At 46.8% G+C, this 19,845-nt stretch overlaps 1 protein-coding gene across 3 annotated transcripts in view; it reads right to left on the bottom strand.

The window, feature by feature from the left end:
• Positions 1-2,537: 2,537 nt before the first annotated feature.
• The window catches only part of LOC110491336 (transmembrane protein 94), a 43,013-nt gene continuing 25,705 nt past the window's right edge, over positions 2,538-19,845 (bottom strand). For all 3 annotated transcript variants that reach the window (XM_036946118.1, XM_036946119.1, XM_036946120.1), the window contains 17 exons: positions 12,485-12,664; positions 12,062-12,371; positions 11,797-11,970; positions 11,501-11,603; positions 11,176-11,384; positions 9,859-10,037; positions 9,555-9,767; positions 9,376-9,475; positions 9,054-9,162; positions 8,684-8,873; positions 7,826-7,903; positions 7,639-7,724; positions 7,461-7,542; positions 5,891-6,149; positions 5,497-5,590; positions 5,189-5,359; positions 2,538-5,009 (listed from right to left, as the gene is read on the bottom strand). In XM_036946118.1, the coding sequence (XP_036802013.1) occupies positions 4,937-5,009; positions 5,189-5,359; positions 5,497-5,590; positions 5,891-6,149; positions 7,461-7,542; positions 7,639-7,724; positions 7,826-7,903; positions 8,684-8,873; positions 9,054-9,162; positions 9,376-9,475; positions 9,555-9,767; positions 9,859-10,037; positions 11,176-11,384; positions 11,501-11,603; positions 11,797-11,970; positions 12,062-12,371; positions 12,485-12,664 (2,610 nt within the window). In that variant the 3' untranslated portion in view covers positions 2,538-4,936. The remainder of the gene's footprint in view (positions 5,010-5,188; positions 5,360-5,496; positions 5,591-5,890; positions 6,150-7,460; positions 7,543-7,638; positions 7,725-7,825; positions 7,904-8,683; positions 8,874-9,053; positions 9,163-9,375; positions 9,476-9,554; positions 9,768-9,858; positions 10,038-11,175; positions 11,385-11,500; positions 11,604-11,796; positions 11,971-12,061; positions 12,372-12,484; positions 12,665-19,845) is intronic.

Here is a 19,845-nt window from a genome sequence, read left to right as displayed (position 1 = left end):
TAGCTGCTCTCCCATAGATTGTTATTCAAAGGCATTTTAATAAGTGCATTCTATAGTCGTTCTCAACATGTCCTTCTCTAAGCCTCATGCAGCATGCCTTAATTCTGCACAGGACATCCCTTTTGTACCTCAGAGGCCATTGGATGCTTTTCATTTGCGGAATACATACAGTTAGGTGGAATAAATATTTATTTAAAAATACCATATGACATTACCATATGACATATTTTTGCACAAAAAAAACAATTATACATCTTTAAAAATATATACATTTATCAATTCACTAAAAAGTCTCACATTTCAAGTCAATTGACACAAGGTTCAGCTTTACGCATTTTAATATGGACAAAGTTCCAGAGCCTTGGTTGTTCCACCAAAACTGCTGTTTACCCACCCCAATCCCGTACCTTCAACACCCCAATCCACCTACATCTCGTACCTTCAACACCACCCCAATCCACCTACAGCCTGTACCTTCAACACAACCCCAATCCACCTACATCCCGTACCTTCAACACCACCCCAATCCACCCACATCCCGTACCTTCAACAACACCCCAATCCACCTACAGCCCGTATTGCCTACACTGATCCAGTCCTTTCAGATCTACACATATCTAGGGGTCAATTTGGAGCTGGGTCGTAGAAGAGTGGTAAGAAGGTGTCTAGGTCGATCTGTGTAGTGAAAAACAACACCTGCAGGCCAAGCTCCACTGAGTTCACATTGCATACTCAAACTGAAAACATAAAAAAAACTGAAACCATATCATGACCAATACTTGGCATCTATAAGGTCTTATTTATGCATACATGTAAGCAATGACATGAGAAATATATATATTAGATACACACATAAAACCAGTCAAAAGTTTGGACACTCATTCAAGGGCTTTATATTTTTTTTTACATTGTAAAATAATAGTGAAGACAAACTAATACAGGATCAAGTTGTAACCAAAGTGTTAAACCAATCAAAATATATTTTAGATCCTTCAAAGCAGCCACCCTTTGCCTTGACAGCTTTGCACACTTGGCATTCTCTCAACCAGCTTCATGAGGTAGTCACCTGGAATGTATTTCAATTAAACAGGTGTGCCTTGTTAATTTGTGGAATTTCTTTCCATCTTAATGCGTTTGTGCCAATCAGTTGTGTTGTGACAAGGTAGGGTTGGTATACAGAAGATAACCTTATTTGGTAAAAGACCAAGTCCATATTATGGCAAGAACAGCTCAAATAAGCAAAGAGAAATGACAGTCCATCATTACTGAAAGACATGAAGGTCAGTCAATCTGGAAGATTAAGAACTTTGAACGTTTCTTCCAAGTGCAATCACAAAAACCATCAAGAGCCATGATGAAACTGGCTCTCATGAGGACCGCCACAGGAAAGGAAGACCCAGAGTTACCTCTGCTGCAGATGATACGTTCATTAGGGGTAACTGCACCTCAGATTGCAGCCTAAATAAATGCTTCACGGGGGTCAAGTAACAGACATCTCAACATCAACTGCTCAGAGACTGTGTGAATCAGGCCTTCATGGTCGAAATGCTGTAAAGAAACTAATGGACACCAATAAGAAGAGACTTGCTTGGGCCAAGAAACACGAACAATGCACCGGTGGAAATCTGTCCTTTGGTCTGTGTCCAAATTTGCGATATTTGGTCTTTGTGAGATGCAGAGTAGGTGAACAGATGACCTTCGCATGTGTGGTTCCCACCGTGAAGCATGGAGGAAAGGGAAAGGGCGATGCCTTCAACTGAAATATGTCTTCCGCATTTAATTCAACCCCTCTGAATCAGAGAGGTGTTGGGGGCTGGCGTCGTCGGTGCCCAGGGAACCGTGGGTAGATTGACAGATTTTTACCTTGTCAGCCTGGGGATTCAATCCAGCAACCTTTCGGTTACTGGCCCAACGCACTAACCACTAGGCTACCTGCCGGAGGTGGTGTGATTGTGCTTTGTTGCTGCCACTGTCAGTGATTTATTTAGAATTCAAGGCACACTTAACCAGCATGGCTACCACAGCATTCTGCAGCGATACACCATCCCATCTGGTTTGTGCTTAGTGGGACCATAACTTGTTTTTCAACAGGACAATGACCCAACAAACCTCCAGGCTGTGTAAGGGCTATTTTACCAAGGAGAAGAGTGATGGAGTGCTGCATCAGATGACCTGGCCTCCACAATCCCCCAACCCCAACCCCAATTGAGATGGTTAGAAATTAGTTGCACTGCAGAGTGAAGGAAAAGCAGCCAACAGGTGCTCATTATGTGGGAACTCCTTGAAGACTGTTGGAAAAGCATTCCTCATGAAGCTGGTTGAGAGAACACCAAGAGTGTGCAAAGCTGTCAAGACAAAGGTTGGCTACTTTAAAGAATCTGAAATATAAAACATATTTGGATATGTAACACTTGTTTGGTTACTACATGATTCCATGTGTGTTATTTAATAGGTTTGAAGTTCACTATTATTCTACAATGTAGAACATAGTACAAATAAAGAAACCCCTTGAATGAGTAGATGTGTCCAGACATATATGGGAAACACATTTTTGTTTTTTTTAATAATGGATTGAAATGTACTTATGTGCAGTGTGTGGATGCATTCTATTGTACAAAAACCAACATCTTCAGTCTGTTTTCCCTTTTAAGATCGCTACGTTGTTCATTCAATAAGGATTTCTAAGTAGACCAGTGCTTTTACATGACATCTACCTCACACACAGATCTAGCAGACCATGCAACTACCAACTCTTCTGTGAAATAGTGTCACTTAAAGTAAGTACGCTCCAACCAAAGGGAGCCTGTGAAGACCACAAGTGTGCGAGGCCCGATCCTGAGGTGTTAATCTAAAAAAAAAAAAAGGTAGGCACCATGTTTTTATGCCATCTTGGGCCCTGCTCCGACCCCCATGTCAATATAACGTATGAGCATTGTAGCCCGCATTCAAAACAGAGAGGGGTAACCAATACCAGAGCACGTGGTGAGAAGTCGAGAGGTGTGGGCGCACCACGCATGATCAAACGTATACAGTTTGACTGGGGCACAGGAGTTTTTTTCTGACCTCGTGATACAACCGGGGGAAAAACTACAGACCGAGGTGCATAGGGTGCCATTTGGGAAACAAGGATAAGAAGATCAACACGTCTGTAAAAATAAGATACAACAACAATTAAAATAGAACTGTAGTGGCTGATCAATCTGTAGCTAGTCATCATTTGTAGAGTTCAAATGGGTCTACTGATATGATCACCCTGCAGACAGGTAGCCTGGCGGGTCTCAGTAATTCTACTTTTAGGCCGGGCTTCAAATCCGAAAGCACCATTCAGTGCTTGACATAGGCCATTTCCAATTGAGCCGAGGTCTGCAGCTTTAACCTTAAAATGGGATCTCCACGAACGCGGTACCATTGCCTTTGAAAGCAGCATTGTCTACAAGCGTGATCGGATTGAATCGCGGACTAAGTCAGCTTGCACATTGTTGTTGTCGAATGCAGAAACAAGCACACAGGCCAGTAAAAAGACAACTGGATGACATGAAGCACCTTCAGAATACCCTGGGTTGCTCTAGAACTCTAGAGGCTATTATAATCTAGAACACCACTGACGAAACCTTATTAGCTTGAGTAGACCACAGTCAGTAGAACTCTGGTGGGAAAAACAGGATGTACACAAGGATCAAACCGGTCTAGGATGATTGATGATTAAACAAATCCCTTTCTTACAGTACACAAGTTTCAAAGTGGCAGGCTAGCACATTCTTCAAAAATATAATTTACCTAGAAAGAGACAAATTCGGTTTTTACTTGTTTATAGTAAATTAAATGAATGTTCATTACTTATTGCATTAGAGCAGGATTGCCCTTGGCTTAGCTCGGGAGTCGGATCGTGTGGGAAACATTTGTTAGGAAGGAAAATCACAAGAGATATTCTTGGATCCTGGTTAAGAACATGCCATGTTGATTTCATGGCTAGAAGTCTGGGCTATAAAGAGTAGCCTTGTTAAGAAATCCTTAGTATGGTCAACAGAACCTTTCCGAAACTGCTTCAAGTGAATACACAGGGTTAGCACTACATTGTGGACTCCAGACTTCACCTTGATGGCAGGCTTTTCAGGTCTATCAATGCCAATTATTTGACAGATTTAGGATCAGGACATTGTCCCAGATTCTAGATACATCTCTCCTATCCTTTCAGCACTGCTGGGCATTCAGATATACAGCAGCAAGTGGCTGTAATGACACACTACATTCAAGGTGAAGGCTAGTGTACTCTACTATGGTATTGGGATTCATGTGAAAGGGGGAGACATGCTGAAGTGTGATAAAGTGTGATAATCCCCATGTGAGCCAGTATCAGAGACCAGTGACTAGGAGAAAATACCCCCTTCCCTAAACTCAAGTAGGGGATACAGTAAAACCTTCCCCATGCATTAAAAAAAACAAAAAACACTCCACTAGATAATAAATTATTCACATTTCTTAGCTGTCTTTCTTTTAAAAGCAAAAAAGAAAATAACATTCTTTGGGATTTTCCTCTTTTTTTTAAAAACATAACAATGATACAATATAATTTAAATCTAAAAAATAAAAAAAGATTGGATTTTCGCAGTGTTCGACCACCCAGCACATGTAGCGGTTTGGAGGACCTGCTAGGCAAAGTGCTTTCACGGTGAGGTGGGTTGAGTGATCCTGGGTTCAAGTCAATGGGCACTCAAGGAGTTTGATTCTGGGTTTAAGGTAGAAGTTCCCCTAAACCACAGATCTTAAGTCAGGTAACCCTTTCTCCAATCCTAACAAACAGAGGGATGAGAACCATCTGACCCTGTGTCAGTGGTTAGGGCCAACTTCGACCTCCTCCAGATTCTGGTGCCTCATCTTTCCCCGAGGGCTGATTGGTTCACAGCATGCTTTGCCACGCCCTTCTGTTAATTGTCAATCAGAAGGGAGAGTTCATCCCTAGTTTAGTCTCAAACTGTAGCTTCTGTCTCTTCTGGTAGCGAACCCTCACCCTGCAGACAGAAGGAATGGAAAGAGCAACACATGAGAACAATTTCCCCCCCACATGACATCATCCTCCATCCCACAATTCTCACAGAATCCTCTACTTTCAACCCATCTGTCTTTTCCGCAATCTTCCTCCCATCATACCCCTCCTACTCTCACCCATTCCTTCCTTCCTCCATCTTACCGTATCTCGTGTAGTTTGACAGCCTCGTTGAGCAGCACCACCACCAGGCAGGACAGGGAGACCAACAGCCAGGCCAGCATGGGGATGTCCTTCAGGCCAAAGGTCAAAGAACCCGACCTGTCCTGCCACAGCTTGTAGTCCACCGTGGCCTGTACCATCTGACCCAACAGACTGGAGGTGGGGAGGAAGAGTGAGAGTATCAGATGATGCCAACAAAAAAACATCTATTGCAGCTGCCCGCTTCACAGTTGTTTGAAACAATTAGGCTACACACACACACACACATACACACACACGCACACACTTACACTACAATGACAGTGAGGCACCACCAGGTGTTGCTGAAAGGGTTCTTCTTCCACAGAGGCTGGGAGCGATGGACGTAACTTAGCGAGATGACCACTGGAAAAGAGGAAGGGAGGACACTTCAGAACACAGGACTCTCCAGGGGCAGAACAGAAGTCAGAGTCTGTGTCTGAAATGGCACCCTATTCCCTATATAACACACTGGTTAAAAGTAGTGCACTATATAGGGAATAGGGTGCCATAGGGCTCTGGTCTAAAGTAGTGCACTATATAGGGAATAGGGTGCCATAGGGATCTGGTCTAAAGTAGTGCACTATATAGGGAATAGGGTGCCATTTAGGATGCATCCTGACTTAACAGATGCAGGGGTGAGAGTTCACCGAGAGCTCCTCATACCGGTGTGCAGGGCCAGGAACCCAGCCATGACCTTCTGAGTGAGCAGCAGGCCGTTGGACAGCTCTCTGAACCAATGGGGAGCGTCCCGAGCCGAACTGACCCTGAGGATATCAGTACAGTTGATGGTGGTGTTATCGGCCAGTGTCAGGTTGTTGGTCCTCAGGCAGACCTCGTGCAGCGTGAAGCCAAAGCCTAGCAGGTAGGCACACACGGTCAGGCCAAACTTCAACAGGAAACAACCCAGGAAGTAGGTCTGTGTCTGCAGGAAGTATATGTAGGCAAATCAAGATGTTAGAAGGAATGCCATGGTACACGTCATGATTAAGATACACTTTATATACAAAAGTATGTGGACACCACTTCAAATGAGTGGATTTGGTTATTTCAGCTAAAAAAATAATGGAGCACACAGCCATGCAATCTCGATAGACAACATTTGCAGTGGAATGGCCTTACTGAAGAGCTCAGTGACTTTCAATGTGGCATTGTCATAGGACACCACTTTTCCAACAAGTCAGTTTGTCACATTTCTGACCAGCTAGAGCTGCCTCATCAACTGTAAGCACTGTTATTGTGAAGTGGAAACTTCTATGAGCAAGAACGGCTCAGCCGCAAAGTGGTAAGCCACACAAGCGCACAGAATGGGACAGCCGAGTGCTAAAGTGTGTAGCGCATTAAAATCGTCCGTCCTCAGTTGCAACACTCACTACCCAGTTCCAAACTGCATCGGGAAGCAACATCAGCACAAGAACTGTTCGTCGGGCGATTCATGAAATGGGTTTCCATGGCCGAGCAGCCGCAGTGGTGTAAAGCTCAGCACCATTGGACTCAGGAGCAGTGGAAATGTGATGAATCACGCTTCACCATCTGGCAGTCCGACGGGCGAATCTGAGTTCGGCGGATGCCAGGAGAACGCTACCTGCCTCAATGCATAGTGCCAACTGTAAAGTTTGGTGGAGGAGGAATAATGATCTGGGGCTGTTTATTATGTTTTTTTTTCAAGTTCCAGTGAAGGGAAATCTTAACGCTACAGCATACAATGACGATTCTTCCAACTTTGTGGCAACAGTTTGGGGAAGGCCCTTTCCTGTTTCAGCATAACAATGCCCCTGTGCACAAAACAAGGTCCACACAGAAATGGTTTGTTGAGATCGGTGTGACTTGACTGACCTGCACAGAGCCCTGACCACAACCCCATAGAACACCTTTGGGATGAATTGAAACACTGCAACTGCGAGCCAGGCCTAATCACCCAACATCAGTAACCGACCTCACTAATGCTCTTGTGGCTGAATGGAAGCAAGTCTCCGCAGCAATATTCCAACATCTAGTGGAAAGCCTTCCCAGAAGAGTGGAGGCTGTTATAGCAGCAAAGGGGGGAACAACTCCATATTAATGCCCTTGATTTTGGAATGAGATGTTCGACCAGCAGGTGTCCCCATCCAACTGGTCATGTAGTGTATCAATAATAAGCATTTGACTCAGCATATTTGGAGTTGGCCAATCATGACAATCCTCCTAAAATTAGCATAGTGTAATGTCTGAAACCGGGCCGGAGCGGGTATAGTACCTTTCTGGGGATGGCATCTTGGTTCTTCCCTGTGGCTACATTCATCACAGAACTGTCTGGTGGCTTTCCTAAGAATGACACACTGTCAACAACACAGAGACATGGTTAGTATCATGTAAGTCTACTGTTGTACTAGATAACACGAGTGTGAAATCGATATGGTTAGTAGTGGTGGTACCTGAGCAATGGACAGCTGAAGCAGGACAGCCACAGGATGTCAGTGATGTTCATGGGAGGAGGGAGCTGGGCAAGGCAGGCCAGAAACTACACCAACAATAATGGAATCCAATATTCAGGTGAAACTGTTGCATCCTCAGTTCTTTTATTATAGCTGAAATGAATTGGCTGTACAGGTGTTCTCTCACCTGGATGAGGACCAGGGTCAGCTGACACTGCAACAGGAACAGGAAACTCTTGCGGATGCTGTAGGTGGTGTGACGTGCCTGGAAAGGATCCAGACATGTAAAATAAATGTATTGTATCTTTGTGTGTCTGTACATGTTTTCTTACCTTATCAGAACCAAAATGTTCCGACAAGGTAGGAAAACAAGAACCATTTGGAAAGCCTGTACTTTTTTCAGGTCCTGAATTTGTTAGTCTTAAGGGTTAAGTTTGGGGTTAAAGGTTAGGGAAAATAGGATTTTGAATGGCATTTTTAGTCATATATATATTTACATATATATTTATTTATAGTGTGTGTGTGTGTGTGTGTGTGTGTGTGTGTGTGTGTGTGTGTGTATATATATATATACCTATGATGAAAATTACAGGCGTCTCATATTTTTAAGTGGGAGAACTTGTACAATTGGTGGCTGACTAAATACTCCCCCCCCCACTGTGTGTGTGTGTGTGTGTGTGTATATATGTATTTAAAAAAAAATATATAATAATATATAATATATATAAATATAAAATATAAATATATAAAAATAAGAGAGAGCGAGAATGTGGTCGTCTCTGGTGTTGCAGCATGGGTTCATTCATCTTCTTGCCATCAATTATACAGGCTGTGTGACCTAGCTCTTGGTTGACTCATCCACATCTCTGTGCATTAGTAATGGGGTAGGCTAAATAAATACAACAGAAATCAGAGCAGGAGAGAAGGATGACACTTAAAAAAACACTTTTATACTCTCCATGTTCCAGATGACTCAACTACTCTGCTCTGCTCCAGTTCCACTCACATCCTCTGGTGTGTGTGTGTGTGTGTGTGTGTGTCTCACCTGTTCTATGAGTTTGACCATGCTGACCGACTCCCCCTGGTGGAAGGTGACAGAACAGGCCAGGGTGTTGAGTTGACCAGACAGACTGAGAGGAGACAGACCCTCCACCTCCCCGTTCAGCCCTGCCCCTGTAGCGTAGCCAAACGTCTCCCACGAACACCGCGACGGGTACAGGGGGTCCAGGGCGATGCTGGGGGGTTAGGAAACAATAGTGTGTGATCTGTATTCCTCTCCATACTGTCATTAAGTCCAGCAGTATTATGTGGTTGTAAGTGTACTTATGGACGCACATCAAAGACTATTTATAAATTAACTAGGCAGCAGCTGCCGTGTTTGTGACATGTGATCACGTGTGTGTGTGTGTGTGTACCTGAGGTCACTCTGTAGAAAGAGGCAGCTGTTGCGGAAGTTAGCAGAGCTCCCCAGGCAGCACGTCACTTCTCTGTTCTCCTGCATGATCTTGATCATCTCACACATGGCTACACACACACACAGAGAGAGAGATTTAGAGCACTCACACATGCGTAGCTGTAACACGCATAAATACATTGCATATCTTGTGATAAAATACACTTCTATACCGTGGTCGATTGATTTGTATATTAAAATATAGGAATGTCTCAGTAACAAATACTACGGTTTTTGAAAAACAGAAACGTTTGTTTCATGTAAGTGGAGATGTTCAGACTCACTCTCTGGGGTACAGTCGGTGAAGAGGGGCACCAACAGAGGCACGTTGTCAATGTTCTTCAGGTGAGGACGAACCTGGTGGATACCACGAGGTAGCTTCGCCTGGAGGGAGACAGAAGGATTAGCATGAGACAGGGGGAAAGGACAGACGAGGGAAGACCAACAGTGTTTGTTCCTGTACCCGGTTGCAGTCCTCCAGGAAGCTGGGGACATCAGTGGGCTCCTCCTCTGGTAACAGCAGCCCCTCTGCCTCATCTCTGGAGTCTTGATGTTCATCGTGTACGGAGTACTGGCCGGGGCTGTTGGGGGCGCCGTCACAGGGACTGTCTCTGTTTGGGGTCAGAGAGATATGACAGTTCCACCCGGTCTCCAGGCCCATCTTCTCTGCAAACACCTACCACATTCACAAAACAGACAGACAATCATCATCGTCTCCGGCATCATCACATACATCTCAGCAAACACACACACACACACACACACACCTTGCTGCGTAGTTCGTCCTCCATAGAGAAGTAGACAAAGCGTATGCAGGCGGTGACCAGAGCGTCTATGAGCCTGACGGTGTCCAGACGAGCCTGGAACTGTGATGACACCATCCCCATGAAGATCTGACCACTCAGAGCCTGAACACAGTCGTCCTTCTCCACACCTCCTATACCCTCTATGGAGAGAGAGGAGTGAGAGAGGAGGGGGACAAGACAAAGTACAACATCTTGTGAGTGTAGCAGCATCTCCCTTCCTGCATCCTCCAGTCTTCCCTCCCTCAGTCCCTCCCTCAGTCCCTCCCTCCCTCAGTCAGTCAGTCAGTCCCTCCCTCCGTCCCTCCCTCAGTCCCTCCCTCCCTCCGTCAGTCCCTCCCTCCGTCAGTCCCTCCCTCCGTCAGTCCCTCCCTCCGTCCCTCCGTCCCTCAGTCCCTCCCTCCGTCAGTCCCTCCCTCCGTCAGTCCCTCCCTCCGTCCCTCAGTCCCTCCCTCCCTCAGTCCCTCCCTCCCTCAGTCCCTCCCTCCCTCCCTCCGTCAGTCAGTCAGTCAGTCCCTCCCTCCCTCCGTCAGTCAGTCAGTCAGTCAGTCCCTCCCTCCCTCCCTCCCTCCCTCCGTCAGTCAGTCAGTCAGTCAGTCCCTCCCTCCCTCCCTCCCTCCGTCAGTCAGTCAGTCCCTCCCTCCCTCCGTCAGTCCCTCCCTCCCTCCGTCAGTCCCTCCCTCCCTCTCTCCGTCAGTCCCTCCCTCCCTCTCTCCGTCAGTCCCTCCCTCCCTCTCTCCGTCAGTCCCTCCCTCCCTCTCTCCGTCAGTCCCTCCCTCCCTCTCTCCGTCAGTCCCTCCCTCCCTCTCTCCGTCAGTCCCTCCCTCCCTCTCTCCGTCAGTCCCTCCCTCCCTCTCTCCGTCAGTCCCTCCCTCCCTCTCTCCGTCAGTCCCTCCCTCCCTCTCTCCGTCAGTCCCTCCCTCCCTCTCTCCGTCAGTCCCTCCCTCCCTCCCTCCCTCTGTCCCTCCCTCCCTCCGTCAGTCCCTCCCTCCCTCCCTCCGCCAGTCCCTCCCTCCCTCCGCCAGTCCCTCCCTCCCTCCGCCAGTCCCTCCCTCCCTCCGCCAGTCCCTCCCTCCCTCCGCCAGTCCCTCCCTCCCTCCGCCAGTCCCTCCATCCCTCCGCCAGTTCCTCCCTCCCTCCGCCAGTTCCTCCCTCCCTCCGCCAGTCCCTCCCTCCCTCCGCCAGTCCCTCCCTCCCTCCGCCAGTCCCTCCCTCCCTCCGCCAGTCCCTCCCTCCCTCCGCCAGTCCCTCCCTCCCTCCCTCCGCCAGTCCCTCCCTCACCATCAGAGCTCCAGGAGTTCCTGCGGGAGACATGTTTGATAGGGGTGGTGGAGGGCAGTTCTACCCCAGAGAAGAGGTTGGGTCCGGGGGCTAGCTCCACACATTTTCCATTGAGTTGGTTGGACAGAGACACCTGCATGGGCTTGTAGGCAAAAGCAGAGCAGTATCCCGACAGACAGGCCCGTTGGTAGAAGTCCAGAACCTTCTTCCTGTAGGGGGGAGGGGTAGACATATTAAGGGTTAATAATAATTGTCATGAGGCTGCTATAAGGCTGTCATAAGACTGTCATAAGGCATCACGTGGCTGTTATTAGGCTGTTCTGACCTGTCGGAGCCAGAGAGGGGGTAGATGTCGGTTCCGTCCCAGACATCAGTGCAGGCTTCCAGGATGAGGTCAGCTGAGCCGTGAGACAACATCTGTACGTTATCTAGAGGTGAGAGGTCAGGGGTCACAGAGGTGCAACAAAACGATTCCAAGAAAGAGGTCAAGGGTTAAAGGAGAGGAGGGCAAGAGATGGAGAGAGCGAGTAGCCAATCAGAGAGATTAGTGAGAGGGGAGAAATACAAAGAACAAAAGAGCTATAGAGAAAAAAATTATAATACAAATTGAGCTATTCTCACTGGAAGAGGAGTCTCTGATGAAGAGGGAGATGAGGTGGCTGATGGGAGGTTGTCTCTTGGTAAAGTTATGTTGGCGTCGAGGGACAGACTCCTTGGCCTTCTCCCCACAGGGCAGCTGGTACAGAGCTAGGTGGTTCTCCTGTTTAAACAGCTCCCTCGCCCCGGGAGTGAACCCTGAGAGAACCCCAGGAAGAGAGAGAAGGGGTCAGAGTGTATGAGTCTGGAGTTCACACAGTAAATGTATACTTTCTCTTCCTCTCCTCACCTATAAGCCTGGAGAGCTCACACAGTCCCCAGGGCACGTGGACAGGCAGCACGGCCCCGTGGCTCTCCTGCAGCGCCAGGTTACTGAGGTGGTCGGAGAAGCGGCAGAGCTGCTGGGTGACGCTGGCGTTGCACAGGTTGAGCAGGATGTTGAGCCCCAGGGGCTTGAGGCTGGGCAGGTGGCACTGCCAGCCCTGCTCGTCAAACTGGATACTCACCGGGTTCTGCTGGTCCTGAGACAGACTCAACATCTCCAGGTGGTAATCACACACGTAGTCCTCCGCTTCGTTGTCATAGCAACCCGACATATCCTGTAGAGAGGGGTGGTGAGAGAAAGAAGAGAGAGAGAGGAGAGACATGCTGTGTAGTAAGATGACAAGAGAATTATATACAGGGTGTGTGTGTGTGTGTGTGTGTGTGTTACCTGTTCAGGGCCCTGATCCCCTCCATCAGTGTCGTGGCTGAAGCTGACATTAGATCCTGAGGGGTGTTTGGTGCGTGTGTGTGTCTCCCGTGCTTGCGAACAGCCAGTGTCATGTGACGTCTCGCTGGGCTCATACCCATCCATCATTGGCATACACAGCAGAGCCTCCCCCTCCAGTGTCTGATGGACAGGATGAACAGCCAGACATTACTCTTTCAATCACTGAAAAGCACTCAAGTTAAAATAAAGTAAATAAATAATTACGTGGTTTTTTGGGGGTATATTTTTCATAACTTTTAGGTCACTATATTCCTGAAGAAAATGTGTTTTTTCTCCATTCTATTTTTATCAGTACTATTACATTTTGAATGCTTAGCAGGACAGAAATGGTCCAATTCACAAACTTATAAACTTATAAAGAGATCCCTACTGCCTCTGATCTGGAGGACTCACTAAACACTGTGTTTGTAAATTATGTCTGAGTGTTGGATTGTACCCGTGGCTATCGGTAAAAAAAAAAAAAAATTGTAAATCGTGCCGTCTGGTTTGCTTAATAGGAACGTTAAATCGTGCCGTCTAGTTTGCTTAATAGGAATTTGAAATGATTCATAATTTTACTTTTGATACTTAAGTATATTTACAAAAAATAAAGATAAAAACAAATATTTTTTTACTCAAGAAGTATTTTACTGAGTGATTTTCTATTAAGGTATCGTTCCTTTTTACCACCACTGTTGAAAAGACACCATCACCTATCAAACGAGTCTCACAGGAACTAGGTCATCGTCTCACGGCAGATAGCGCCATCTGACGGAAGACAATGGGAACCACAGAGCCTTCAGAAACTATTCACACCCCTGGACTTGGTCCACATTTTGCTGTCTCACAAATTGGGATTCAAATGGATTTGTCATTTTTCTCAACGATTTACACAAAATATGCCAAATATGTCAAAGTGGAAGAAAAATTCTAACATTAGTTCAATTTTTCCCCCATTTTTTTTTCTTTAAATACAAAAAAAAAAAAAAAAAAAAAAAAACATACTAATATTCACTATATATACAAAAAGTATGTGGACACCCCTTAAAATGTCTGTTTTCGGCTATTTCAGCCACACCCTGACAGACGTGTAAAAATCGAGCACACAGCAACTCTAGAAGGGCAGTGTGTGTGTGTGACAAACTGACTTGTTGGAAAGGTGGCATCCTATGACGGTGCAAAGTTGGAAAGTCACAGCTCTCCAGTAAGGCCATTCTACTGCCAATGTTTGTCTATGGAGTTTGCATGGCTGTGTGCTTGATTTTATACACCTGTCAGCAACAGGAGTGGCTGAAACAGCCGAAGCGGAAAGCAGCATCGTTGTCGTCAACGTCTTGTTTCATCTTCTGCATTGACTATGCAGACTGAACAGCGAGGGTCAAGAGGTCTCGTGGTGGAGCAACAGAGGGTGGGGCATGGTGAGAGGAGGAAACTCTAAAAACGGACGTTACACACAGCGGAGTGGCCAATCACATTAAAACGGACGTTACACACAGCAGAGTGGCCAATCACATTAAAACAAACATTAAAACGGACGTTACACACAGCAGAGTGGCCAATCACATTAAAACGGACGTTACACACAGCAGAGTGGCCAATCACATTAAAACGGACGTTACACACAGCAGAGTGGCCAATCACATTAAAACGGACGTTACACACAGCAGAGTGGCCAATCACATTAAAACAAACATTAAAACGGACGTTACACACAGCAGAGTGGCCAATCACATTAAAACGGACGTTACACACAGCGGAGTGGCCAATCACATTAAAACAAACATTAAAACAGACGTTACACACAGCAGAGTGGCCAATCACATTAAAACGGACGTTACACACAGCAGAGTGGCCAATCACATTAAAACGGACGTTACACACAGCAGAGTGGCCAATCACATTAAAACGGACGTTAAAACGGACGTTACACACAGCAGAGTGGCCAATCACATTAAAACGGACGTTAAAACGGACGTTACACACAGCGGAGTGGCCAATCACATTAAAACAAACATTAAAACAGACGTTACACACAGCAGAGTGGCCAATCACATTAAAACGGACGTTACACACAGCAGAGTGGCCAATCACATTAAAACGGACGTTACACACAGCAGAGTGGCCAATCACATTAAAACGGACGTTAAAACGGACGTTACACACAGCGGAGTGGCCAATCACATTAAAACAAACATTAAAACAGACGTTACACACAGCAGAGTTATGATCCAAGATGGCGTAGCAGTAGGACGTATTGTCGTGTTGTGTCCCTTGTATATATCGTTTGTTTTCGTTTTTTTTTTTCTTCACATATCTTTAAAACTTTTTGCTGAACCTCAACTTCTTCTAAATACTCTCCTGCAACCCGCCTCACCCAACGTAGCTATTTTTCCTAAAGTATTTATATTTACTTCGGACCTTGGAACCCCTCAACTGAAGCTAGCCAACGAACTACCAGCTTCAGCAAAACATTGCTAGCGGTCTTCAGCTAACCGGTCATCAGCTAACCTTTAGCTCGGAAAGCTCTCGCCAGTTCGAACAACGCGACTCTAACCAGAGCATAACGGACCTATTTATTATTTTATTTTATTTTTCATCCCCGGACTCCCATCGCAAACGGAACATTCTGAGCTCCTGGGCTACAATATCCAGACCCACGACCGGTCCATCGATGTCACTGCATGAAGAGGAATAAACAGATACCCCCATCGCGACGTCCCCAAAGGCTAACTCTCTAGCCCTTGCTATCTCCTTGCTTGCAAACTCGGCCTGCTAACTGCTAGCTTGTTTAGCCCGGTCCGCTAACTGCTACCGTGTTTAGCACCGTCTACTAACTGTTAGCTTGTTAGCACAGGCCTGCTAACCGTCTGAATCGCCGCGCCCCAAACACTCACTGAACCCATATTTACTTTCTATCCCTTTTCGATTTTTAATTTGTTTATACCTTCCGGTAACCTGCCTCACCCAATGTGATACGGAACCGCTATTATCTTTACATTTTTAGAACACACTCAAGAACCTCCAGAAGCTACCAGCTAACTGGCTACAAGCTATTTGGTCATTGTTAGTTTTCTAACCTGGATAACACTCGCCAGTCCAGCTTCCCTGCCCCATCCACCGCTGCCCCTTGGACACTGATCACTTGGCTACATAGCTGATGCATGCTGGACTGTCCATTAATCACGGTAATCCATTCTGCTTGTTTATGTTTTATCTGTCGGCCCCAGCCGCACTTAGGCTCTGTGTGTAGTTAATCCGACCCTCTCTGCCTAATCAATCGCCATTCTACCTGCTGTTGTTGTGCTAGCTGATTAGCTGTTGTCTCACCTACTGTTTTAGCTAGCTCTCCCAATTCAACACCTGTGATTACTGTATGCCTCGCTGTATGTCTTTCTCAAATGTCAATATGCCTTGTATACTGTTGTGCAGGTTAGTTATCATTGTTTTAGTTTACAATGGAGCCCCTAGTTCCACTCTTTATACCCCTGTTACCTCCTTTGTCCCACCCCCCACACATGCGGTGACCTCACCCATTACAACCAGCATGTCCAGAGATACCTCTCTCATCATCACCCAGTGCCTGGGCTTACCTCCGCTGTACCCGCACCCCACCATACCCCTGTTTGCGCATTATGCCCTGAATATATTCTACCATGCCCAGAAACCTGCTCCTCTTATTCTCTGTCCCCAACGCCCTAGGCGACCAGTTTTGATAGCCTTCAGCCGCACCCTCATACTACTCCTTCTCTGTTCCGCGGGTGATGTGGAGGTAAACCCAGGCCCTGCATGTCCCCAGGCACCCTCATTTGTTGACTTCTGTGATCGAAAAAGCCTTGGTTTCATGCATGTCAACATCAGAAGCCTCCTCCCTAAGTTTGTCTTACTCACTGCTCTAGCACACTCTGCTAACCCTGATGTCCTTGCCGTGTCTGAATCCTGGCTCAGGAAGGCCACCAAAAATTCTGAGATTTCCATACCCAACTATAACATCTTCCGTCAAGATAGAACTGCCAAAGGAGGAGGAGTTGCAGTCTACTGCAGAGATAGCCTGCAAAGTAATGTCATACTTTCCAGGTCCATACCCAAACAGTTCGAACTACTAATTTTGAAAATTACTCTCGCCAGAAATAAGTCTCTCACTGTTGCCGCCTGCTACCGACCCCCCTCAGCTCCCAGCTGTGCCCTGGACACCATTTGTGAATTGATCGCCCCCCATCTAGCTTCAGAGTTTGTTCTGTTAGGTGACCTAAACTGGGATATGCTTAACACCCCGGCAGTCCTACAATCTAAGCTAGATGCCCTCAATCTCACTCAAATCATCAAGGAACCCACCAGGTACAACCCTAACTCTGTAAACAAGGGCACCCTCATTGACGTCATCCTGACCAACTGGCCCTCCAAATACACCTCCGCTGTCTTCAACCAGGATCTCAGCGATCACTGCCTCATTGCCTGTATCCGCTATGGAGCCGCAGTCAAACGACCACCCCTCATCACTGTCAAACGCTCCCTAAAACACTTCTGTGAGCAGGCCTTTCTAATCGACCTGGCCCGGGTATCCTGGAAGGACATTGACCTCATCCCGTCAGTTGAGGATGCCTGGTCTTTCTTTAAAAGTAACTTCCTCACCATTTTAGATAAGCATGCTCCGTTCAAAAAATGCAGAACTAAGAACAGATATAGCCCCTGGTTCACTCCAGACCTGACTGCCCTCGACCAGCACAAAAACATCCTGTGGCGGACTGCACTAACATCGAACAGTCCCCGCGATATGCAACTGTTCAGGGAAGTCAGGAACCAATACACACAGTCAGTCAGGAAAGCTAAAGCCAACTTCTTCAGGCAGAAGTTTGCATCCTGTAGCTCCAACTCCAAAAAGTTCTGGGACACTGTGAAGTCCATGGAGAACAAGAGCACCTCCTCCCAGCTGCCCACTGCACTGAGGCTAGGTAACACGGTCACCACCGATAAATCTATGATTATCGAAAACTTCAACAAGCATTTCTCAACGGCTGGCCATGCCTTCCGCCTGGCTACTCCAACCTCGTCCAACAGCTCCCCCCCCCCCGCAGCTACTCGCCCAAGCCTCTCCAGGTTCTCCTTTACCCAAATCCAGATAGCAGATGTTCTGAAAGAGCTGCAAAACCTGGACCCGTACAAATCAGCTGGGCTTGACAATCTGGACCCTCTATTCCTGAAACTATCCGCCGCCATTGTCGCAACCCCTATTACCAGCCTGTTCAACCTCTCTTTCATATCGTCTGAGATCCCCAAGGATTGGAAAGCTGCCGCAGTCATCCCCCTCTTCAAAGGGGGCGACACCCTGGACCCAAACTGTTACAGACCAATATCCATCCTGCCCTGCCTATCTAAGGTCTTCGAAAGCCAAGTCAACAAACAGATCACTGACCATCTTGAATCCCACCGTACCTTCTCCGCTGTGCAATCTGGTTTCCGAGCCGGTCACGGGTGTACCTCAGCCACGCTCAAGGTACTAAACGATATCATAACCGCCATCGATAAAAGACAGTACTGTGCAGCCGTCTTCATAGACCTTGCCAAGGCTTTCGACTCTGTCAATCACCGTATTCTTATCGGCAGACTCAGTAGCCTCGGTTTTTCGGATGACTGCCTTGCCTGGTTCACCAATTACTTTGCAGACAGAGTTCAGTGTGTCAAATCGGAGGGCATGCTGTCCGGTCCTCTGGCAGTCTCTGTGGGGGTGCCACAGGGTTCAATTCTCGGGCCGACTCTTTTCTCTGTATATATCAATGATGTTTCTCATGCTGCGGGCGATTCCCTGATCCACCTCTACGCAGACGACACCATTCTATATACTTCCGGCCCGTCCTTGGACACTGTGCTATCTAACCTCCAAACGAGCTTCAATGCCATACAGCACTCCTTCCGTGGCCTCCAACTGCTCTTAAACGCTAGTAAAACCAAATGCATGCTTTTCAACCGTTCGCTGCCTGCACCCGCACGCCTGACCAGCATCACCACCCTGGATGGTTCCGACCTTGAATATGTGGACATCTATAAGTACCTAGGTGTCTGGCTAGACTCTAAACTCTCCTTCCAGACCCATATCAAACATCTCCAATCGAAAATCAAATCAAGAGTCGGCTTTCTATTCCGCAACAAAGCCTCCTTCACTCACGCCGCCAAACTTACCCTAGTAAAACTGACTATCCTACCGATCCTCGACTTCGGCGATGTCATCTACAAAATTGCTTCCAACACTCTACTCAGCAAACTGGATGCAGTTTATCACAGTGCCATCCGTTTTGTCACTAAAGCACCTTATACCACCCACCACTGCGACTTGTATGCTCTAGTCGGCTGGCCCTCGCTACATATTCGTCGCCAGACCCACTGGCTCCAGGTCATCTACAAGTCCATGCTAGGTAAAGCTCCGCCTTATCTCAGTTCACTGGTTACGATGGCAACACCCATCCGTAGCACGCGCTCCAGCAGGTGTATCTCACTGATCATCCCTAAAGCCAACACCTCATTTGGCCGCCTTTCGTTCCAGTTCTCTGCTGCCTGTGATTGGAACGAATTGCAAAAATCGCTGAAGTTGGAGACTTTTATCTCCCTCACCAACTTCAAACATCTGCTATCTGAGCAGCTAACCGATCGCTGCAGCTGTACATAGTCTATTGGTAAATAGCCCACCCATTTTCACCTACCTCATCCCCATACTGTTTTTATTTATTTATTTTTCTGCTCTTTTGCACACCAATATCTCTATCTCTACCTTTACATAACCATCTGATCATTTATCACGCCAGTGTTAATCTGCATAATTGTAATTATTTGCCTACCTTCTCATGCCTTTTGCACACAATGTATATATAGACTCCCCTTTTTTCTACTGTGTTATTGACTTGTTAATTGTTTACTCCATGTGTAACTCTGTGTTGTCTGTTCACACTGCTATGCCTTATCTTGGCCAGGTCGCAGTTGCAAATGAGAACTTGTTCTCAACTAGCCTACCTGGTTAAATAAAGGTGAAATAAATAAAAGAGTGGCCAATCACATTAAAACGGACGTTACACACAGCAGAGTGGCCAATCACATTAAAACGGACGTTAAAACGGACGTTACACACAGCAGAGTGGCCAATCACATTAAAACGGACGTTACACACAGCGGAGTGGCCAATCACATTAAAACGGACGTTACACACAGCAGAGTGGCCAAACACATTAAAACGGACGTTACACACAGCAGAGTGGCCAATCACATTAAAACGGACGTTAAAACGGACGTTACACACAGCAGAGTGGCCAATCACATTAAAACGGACGTTACACACA

This window comes from Oncorhynchus mykiss, chromosome 16 (genome assembly GCF_013265735.2).
Source record: "Oncorhynchus mykiss isolate Arlee chromosome 16, USDA_OmykA_1.1, whole genome shotgun sequence".
In the NCBI taxonomy this organism is placed as follows: Eukaryota; Metazoa; Chordata; class Actinopteri; order Salmoniformes; family Salmonidae; genus Oncorhynchus; species Oncorhynchus mykiss.
The sequence above is the reverse complement of the archived record's forward strand: the minus strand, read 5'-3'. Positions and strand labels throughout refer to the sequence as shown.